This window comes from Bombus impatiens, unplaced genomic scaffold (genome assembly GCF_000188095.3).
Source record: "Bombus impatiens unplaced genomic scaffold, BIMP_2.2 scf_0735, whole genome shotgun sequence".
NCBI lineage: Eukaryota > Metazoa > Arthropoda > Insecta > Hymenoptera > Apidae > Bombus > Bombus impatiens.
The window spans coordinates 177,015-184,534 of record NT_177154.1 but is presented as its reverse complement, the minus strand read 5'-3'; the positions used below and the strand labels follow the sequence as shown (position 1 = coordinate 184,534).

At 29.5% G+C, this 7,520-nt stretch overlaps 2 protein-coding genes across 2 annotated transcripts; one reads left to right on the top strand and one right to left on the bottom strand.

Annotated features, from left to right (window-relative positions):
• The first annotated feature begins 1,700 nt into the window (after nucleotides 1-1,700).
• On the top strand, nucleotides 1,701-5,689 carry LOC100743395 (coiled-coil domain-containing protein 22 homolog). The gene is made up of 8 exons (XM_003492443.4): nucleotides 1,701-1,885; nucleotides 2,366-2,537; nucleotides 2,616-2,916; nucleotides 2,989-3,233; nucleotides 3,320-3,736; nucleotides 3,821-4,261; nucleotides 4,368-4,540; nucleotides 5,266-5,689. The coding sequence occupies exons 1-7, from the start codon at nucleotides 1,833-1,835 to the stop codon at nucleotides 4,485-4,487; spliced, it is 1,749 nt and encodes a 582-aa protein (XP_003492491.1). The 5' UTR covers nucleotides 1,701-1,832; the 3' UTR covers nucleotides 4,488-4,540; nucleotides 5,266-5,689.
• Nucleotides 5,690-5,722: 33 nt separating this feature from the next.
• On the bottom strand, nucleotides 5,723-7,368 carry LOC100743759 (28S ribosomal protein S27, mitochondrial). The gene is made up of 2 exons (XM_012390176.3): nucleotides 6,175-7,368; nucleotides 5,723-6,097 (listed from the first exon to the last, which is right to left on the bottom strand). The coding sequence occupies exons 1-2, from the start codon at nucleotides 7,243-7,245 to the stop codon at nucleotides 5,813-5,815; spliced, it is 1,356 nt and encodes a 451-aa protein (XP_012245599.1). The 5' UTR covers nucleotides 7,246-7,368; the 3' UTR covers nucleotides 5,723-5,812.
• Between the last annotated feature and the right edge of the window lie 152 nt (nucleotides 7,369-7,520).

Here is a 7,520-nt window from a genome sequence, read left to right as displayed (position 1 = left end):
TATTACAGAAGATATGCTATCTAACACGCTTGAATATAAGACGAATATATAAAATTTTAAAAAATATTTTATCACTTTATATTACGAGAAGATACTGACGATGTATTTGGTAGAACTGTCAACGAGTCCGCTCAAAGGGATATATTTTATAAAGGGTACAATGGCATCGATTGAAATTCACGTGTCAATCACGTGCAAATAAAAAAAGTAGTTAAACAACCTATGCTTTACATAAACCTCGCTCCTTAATTAACAAAGAAACTAATCTTACAATCAACAAAAAAAATTCGATAAACCAAGAATGAAAAGATAATGAGAACTAATGAATCTTTTTGGACTCTTGAATACAAGCTATCTTACAGACTTAAATAACTGACAGTGCTCCGTGATATTATCTATCATTGCGCAATCTAGCGATTTCGAAAATTGCAACAGTAGCACAGTCTTTCTGTCAGACCATAAAAGCCACCGAACATTCATAACAGCGATTCCAACTCTCGTTGGATATTAAATAAATACTAAACGATTCGTATCAAGAAGACCATCGTTCGTTTTACCAAAAATGCTCAGAAAAAGATAATGGAACTCACCGAAATACTTGTCTGGCTCTAGGCCTGAATCTTTGTCTAATCCGCATATGACAAAATAATCCGCGAATCTCTGAGGATGTTGCTCTGGTCCGCGCATTATTCCCAAGCTCCCGTTCATCTTACCCGGAGAAAAAGGTCAGATACGGCTCACCTCCGCGGTAGACGAAGAAGCACCCTCACGAAAACGATTTCCACATTATGGACCTCCACGAAACTGTCATTTCACGCGACAGCGAAACAACAGCTGATGTTGACGCGTACAGAACGTAACGCACGACTCCGCGGAGTGCGGATCTCGCCGCGAATAATTGATCTTTACTTTGTCACGTGAACTTGCCTACAAATCGATTCTCGTAGTCGGGGCTGAAAGCTGGCGCGTAATTTTAAATTATAAGATCCATCCGAATTTACAAATTAAAATACTGAATACATACAAATAAATCGCTTCATCATCATTTAGATTTCTATATTTTTTCATTTTTATTTGATTTGAATTTGTTCAACGAGTCCGAGTATTGGTTGATGTTCATTGAGAAATAATATTTATTGAGAACTTTAACTTATAGTCTTTATATAAAACAGAATGCCTACGTTATTATTTTCCTACGTTATTTTCGTAAATAATAGATTTGTGAAAAAGATAGGAAAGGATAAAGTTTCACTGTGGTTTAAATAAATTTTTTAAAAGATAATTTATATAATTGTTTAAAACAGTATGAAGTAATAATCTGAACAATTTGTACATATTATATATATATATAACAATTTTTATCTTGATTTCCAATCACATATTTTTGTACAAACATAAATAAAAGCAAAAATTAATTATTATCGCGTGATACAAAATTTTCAAGATTTCTTGGTACAATAGTAAATCTAGTTATTTATTTACATAAAATACAAATTTAAGAAAAGATTTGTGGTTGCTTTATAACTTTATATAATATTACATTATATGTTATATATTATTTTCATTTTGTCTCAGTTATGGTCATAAAATTTTATCTCTTTTTCGAGGATTATTATATAAATCACAGATGAGAAATAATGAAATGATTAATATATGTGTGTGTAGTATAAATACATTTCGCGTTGGTAAAACTGATAATTTATCGCGCCATCTGTACAATAGTGCACAAATGTTTGTTCACTCATGGACAGGTTAGATTTGTGCAGTTCAAGTTAAATTTCTTTCAATATAATAATATAGTAAAAGAGTATAGGATTTTCACATTTTTACGGATGATGGAGGAAGTTGACAATATAATTATTCATTCATTGCGTCAAATAGGCTGGTAAGATCTATTTTCTGCGACGTTTTATGCATTTAATAAACTCTTGATATCTGATGTCAACCGGTTTTATATGACTGAAAGTGGGCGGTGATGTTTATGTGAATTATATTTTATACTTCCAAATGATAATTTGTAATTTATTTTATCAAACAGGAAGACATTACGATATTACTTAAAAAAAAAAAATATATATATATATATATCGCGACATTGAAACAGTGTTTGCAAATACTAAATGATTAAAAAATAGTTGCAAAAGTGTGATATAATTTTTGAATTAATTGCAAGATTGTATAAAAAAATTTATTTTAATTTGTTCTACATGTATATTGCAGAGTTTGATTATCAACCTAAATAATATTTATTTGACACATATGTTATGTAAATTACATTACTTAACGCTGCTTTAGCAATTCAGAATTAAATAAAGTATTATTCATATAAAAATACTTTGCAAATTTTTAACATCAATTTTTTTAGTGACATAACAGAGAATATAACAAATCTCAGTGGTTTTAACACAGAATTGGTAGTAGAGGCAACGGTAAAATGTTTAGACATAATAAGACCAGGACTTGGATTATCAATAATTTTACCTATAAATATGGCAGCCAGATTTCGACTAGGTGCTACACTTGCTCAAGCATGTTCAGTAAGATTTTATAAACATATAAATTATTTATGCAATTTTGATATTTTAATTTTATTGACATCTTGTTTCTAAATTTAGGAATTAGGATACAAAGGTGATATTGGTTATCAAACATTTTTATATAGCTCAGAAGCAGACCTAAGGAAAGTTTTCATGTTTCTTATTGAAAAATTACCGAAAGAAAGTGATAAACCTCTAAGCGAACCTGTTAGCAATATTGCATTACTAGAAAAATCTATAGCAACAGCAATAACACAGAGTCTATCAGTTTCATGGTTACCACATTATTGCCATACAAAGGGATTTAGAAATAGAGGACGGGCAAGAATCCCTTATAAATCTGTGAATTTAGAAGTTCCAAAAATGGACAGTAAAGAAGGTAATATTGCTTACATTTAATATATTTTAATATTATAATAATATTTTGATTAGAAAATTTTGTTTGTCATAGAATATCAAGATTATTGCATACATTATCTGCAATCTGTGCCTGAGCAAGTGCAAAATGAATCATCACTTCTACCTTCTTTGATATCTTACAATGCAAGAGCTCTTCATACACATTCAATGAGTATTCTTGATCAAATAAATTGGTTAAATAAACAATATTGCGATAAAATTATTGAGGCTAATATATCTGGTGATGTTAATTTTCTGAATGGAAATTCAATAAAAGATAGAACATTACCTTCCAAAGTAAGCTTTAAAAATATTGATAACGATGTTCACACAGTCTCATTCTAGACTGTTTTATTAATTTTTTATTATCTTTCTGTATATAGCAACCTCAGATAAAAGATAATGGCACTAAAGAAACTAAGATTATAGAACAAAAAGTATTAAATAAGATGGAAAAACAAGACTTACAAATAGAAAAAATAAAAATAGAATGTGAGTGTTCCAGAAATGACATAGAAAAATTGCAAGATGCAATCAAGAAGCTAAGTACCAGTGTAGCACAAGTAACGATAAATTATCAAAATGAGGAAAAAGAGTTAACAATTAATGAAGAACAAAAAAAGATTAAAGCAAGAATTTATGATCTGTTTCAAGATGGGGAAGAAAATATTAAGAAACTAGAGACAGCAATTGAAGTTACTACAAGTAAATTAATCAATTTAGGTAATCAGTGGGAGAAACATAGAGTGCCTCTAATCCAAAAGTATAGACAAGAAAGAGAAAAGCATTCTACTAAAGCTGTAAGTACTATCATCGTAATATAAAATAAAATTCAAATTATTCACGTAAATTCAAAATTTCATGTATTGAATATATATATTTAGAGTGCAAGTCAGAAGAAGCTCGATGATATTAAGTTACTAAAAGAGAAGGAGAGAGAATTACAAGAAGAATGTCGTAATAAAGATCAACAATACTCACAATTAGTAATCGAAGTTCAAAAACTCCCTAAAGAAGTGAATAGGTCCGCATATACTCAACGAATTTTAGAAATAATTAACAATATTAGAAAACAAAGAGATGAGATTAATAAAGTATTAGCTGACACGCGTGAAATCCAAAAAGAAATTAACACACTTACAGGCAGATTAGAAAGGTCCTTTACTGTTGCTGATGAATTAATATTTCGAGATGCAAGAACGAATGAGGCATCAAGAAAAGCTTATAAATTATTGGCCACACTTCATTCTGATTGTAGTGAACTCGTAAGTTTAGTAGAAGAAACAGGTGCGACTATAAGAGAAATAAGAGACTTAGAAGAGCAGGTAAATATTGTATAGTATAAAGGTAATAATATCTTTGAAGATGACTTTTATATTGCCGTCATATTATTGAAACCTAATATAATTAGAGTGTTATAATGGATTTTAGATTGATTGTGAAGCTACAAAAAATGTTGGAGCAAATTTGGAAAGGATAACTGCTGATTTGAGACAAATGAAACAAGAAACAGCAGAATTAACGGCACAATTACAGAGTAAAACTTCGTGATTTTTATATAATCTGTGATATTACGATATATTATTTGTAATAACAACGACCAGGTAAAGTTCCATTAACACTTTGACTGCCATGTTGATCATATATGACTGGCCACGATTTCTCCTGTGACGCCACAGTGGTCATTGGTGACCAGAGCGCTTGAACTTCTTACAATTGTAAAAATTGTATGAAAATTGACAGTTAGGGCATTTTGAATATAACCGATAAATAGAAGATACTTTGAAACAAAAAGTGCCCCATTGAACAATTAAACACTTTTATTAGAATATCAATAAAAGAAAATGCGAACAAATCTTGCATCTAACACTGTGTTTGCATCCATATCTTTGAGGGGTAATCTACGAATATTATTATAAACACAGCTTAGAAAATAATCGTAAATGCTGCTTTATAATCATATATATAATTGAAGTTAGAAGTGTGCACATACCTTACTATTATATATAGAATGAGCAAATACTGTTTACTAATATCTTCTACACGTTTCAACAATATATTCTGAACGTTTTGCTTACAACAAAATGACAAAGGCGAATGGTTTGTTGAAACCAATGAAGCCTTGTTATAATATGTCGCTATCAACTATTACCAAGGCGCCACCTTTTGCCATTATATGCTTTGAATAATAAAAATACTCCCATGGCGTCTTGAGCAAAACGTGTGATTTCGGCGTGGCAGTCAAAGTGTTAATGTTAAAGATAGAATGAGCTAAAGCTTTAATTAGAAAATTTTTACCAAAAGTGAAATTATATTATTGCATTTACAGAACATTCCTCATAAACGAATACGATTACGAAGACCAAATTTTATAGTTATGCAGGATTTGATATATTGCTGCCTATAAAATAGTTTTTAACAGTTATTCTAAATTTAAAAGTAACTGTTAAAACTGTGCCTTGGCCCAAAGTTGTGTGTAACGTAAAATTATACGTAATTCGCTAATCGTGTTTATAAGAGGGCCAAGATGTGACATAAATGGATTCAATATCAACGCTCAAACGGAACGTTATTTGCTACAAAGCCTAATAATTTTTTTAGTATAAACTTTAATTGTACAGTTAACTTCCATATTTCTAAGAAATAAGTGGCTTTGGAGATATCCGCTATAAACTTACATAATAAACATTTAAGAAAATACTTTAAGGAATTATGTACAAAATATGAGAGATAAATAATGTGATACATATTTTTACTGTTTTTTATTATTATAAACCCTTTATTCATAGTTTTCGAAAGTATTTAATTTATTAAGGTTTTAACTATACACATTTATTAAAAAATTATAAATATGTCAAAAATTACTCTTTCTGAATTTAAAGCATTGGTGGTATATATTCTTTTTCTCCTTCTAATTTCTTCAGTTTTCTTTGAGCGCCATGTTTGCTAAGGAGTTTTTCCATATTTTCCTTTTCCTTTGCTTCCATTTCTTCTATCTGTAGTTCTATTTCTTCTTCATTTTCAAAGAAAGTTAAAAATCGTTCTTGTTTCTTCATTTCTTCTTTCAATTTGTTTATTTCCAGTAGTTTGGCCTCTCGATTCATTTCCTCTATCTGTTTATCTAATATTAATTGTCTTTTTCTTTCCCATTCGGTATATTTCTGAAATATTAAGCAAAATAATAAATAATAGATTTAATTAATACCCGTTTTGTATTTTTTAATGTATTTTCAATTACCTGCAACTGATCATTTATATCTATATCGTGTTGCTTTTCAACTGCAGATTTAACATTATTTTCTAATGCTTCAATTAAATTATCCTTACACAAATTCTTTTCTTTTAACCCATTGACTTCTAACATTAATTGTTCAAATTCATTTGTTGCTTCTTCTTTATGTACTTTTTCTTTGTCATTTTCAATTAAGTCAAAAACTTCATTGTAAACAATATCTCCTTCGAATTCATTTAACCATTGTTTTATTGACTTTGATGCATCTTGATATTTTTTATATAATATTAGACCTCTCAGTTGACAAGTCCTTCCTAGTGTATTATTCATAAATTTTCCCTGGAAAGCCAGTGTTTTTCCAATTAAATCAATTGGATCAGTAAGATCAAAATGGTCATCAAAGAAAGGATTTCTAAGATAATTCACACGTATTTTTATTTCTTCTTTAGTATCTTCTATTGGTTCTGATGGCTTTTGCCATGTATCTGTATGTTCTAAATATTTATGACAAGCATATATAGATAGTGCATTAGTTATCAAGTTGTCAGTATCCTCTTGCAACATAGGCAAAACAGCAACTTTTACGGCACTGGCATAATCTTCTTTTTTTATATATGCATCCATGAGCATGTTATAACACACATAATCGGGAAAAATACCATATTTAAGTCTGTCATGTAACACATTCATAAGTTGTTCAGTAAGATCATTATCAAATAAATATCTTATGACAGCATGATGTGTTGAATCTAAGGTATTTGTTGTTTCTGCACTTTTTCGTAGTTTCTGGATTATACTTAATAATTCTTCTACCTGATCTTTGCTTCGTATGGTATTTGCAAATATATCTATGTCTATGGCACTAACTTTTCCATCAATAAAAAATTTATTGTCCAAGATTATAAATAAATCCTCCGGTTTGTATTTTTGGAGTAACGGAAATTGCAGACGAGCTTTCCATGCATCCTCGCACCGGTACGCTTCTGATAAAAAAGACCGTTTTTGCACCACAGTTTTGTGGAACTCATGATACAATTTTCTACCAGACCTAAATATTTTCAACATTTTGTACTCCATTTTTTGTCATTAGATCATATTCTTAAAAAGGTAGCTTTGATATCTTTTTATTTGTGCAATCAAATCAAACAGAAAGGTTACAATTACGATTGTAATATAATGTATAAAATGAAGTCTGTTATGTTAATTTAAATGTGCACAGTACTAATAAAATCAAGTTGTAATTCTTATTTACGCGTTTCTATTTACATTACCCATTATAAACTATATATTTCCCAAAATTTTGAGAGTACTTTCAACATAAACACATTTGATTTCAATGAATCCAGCTGCCT

Bases quoted from the DNA above. Each gene is read 5' to 3' on its own strand.
- LOC100743395 (XM_003492443.4), top strand. From the start codon at position 1,833: ATGATGGAGGAAGTTGACAATATAATTATTCATTCATTGCGTCAAATA. The intron at 1,886-2,365 runs GTAAGATCTATT...CAATTTTTTTAG, and splicing joins TCATTGCGTCAAATAGGCTG to TGACATAACAGAGAATATAA. The intron at 2,917-2,988 runs GTAATATTGCTT...TGTTTGTCATAG, and splicing joins AAAAATGGACAGTAAAGAAG to AATATCAAGATTATTGCATA.
- LOC100743759 (XM_012390176.3), bottom strand. From the start codon at position 7,245: ATGGAGTACAAAATGTTGAAAATATTTAGGTCTGGTAGAAAATTGTAT. The intron at 6,098-6,174 runs GTAATTGAAAAT...TTAATATTTCAG, and splicing joins ATATAAATGATCAGTTGCAG to AAATATACCGAATGGGAAAG.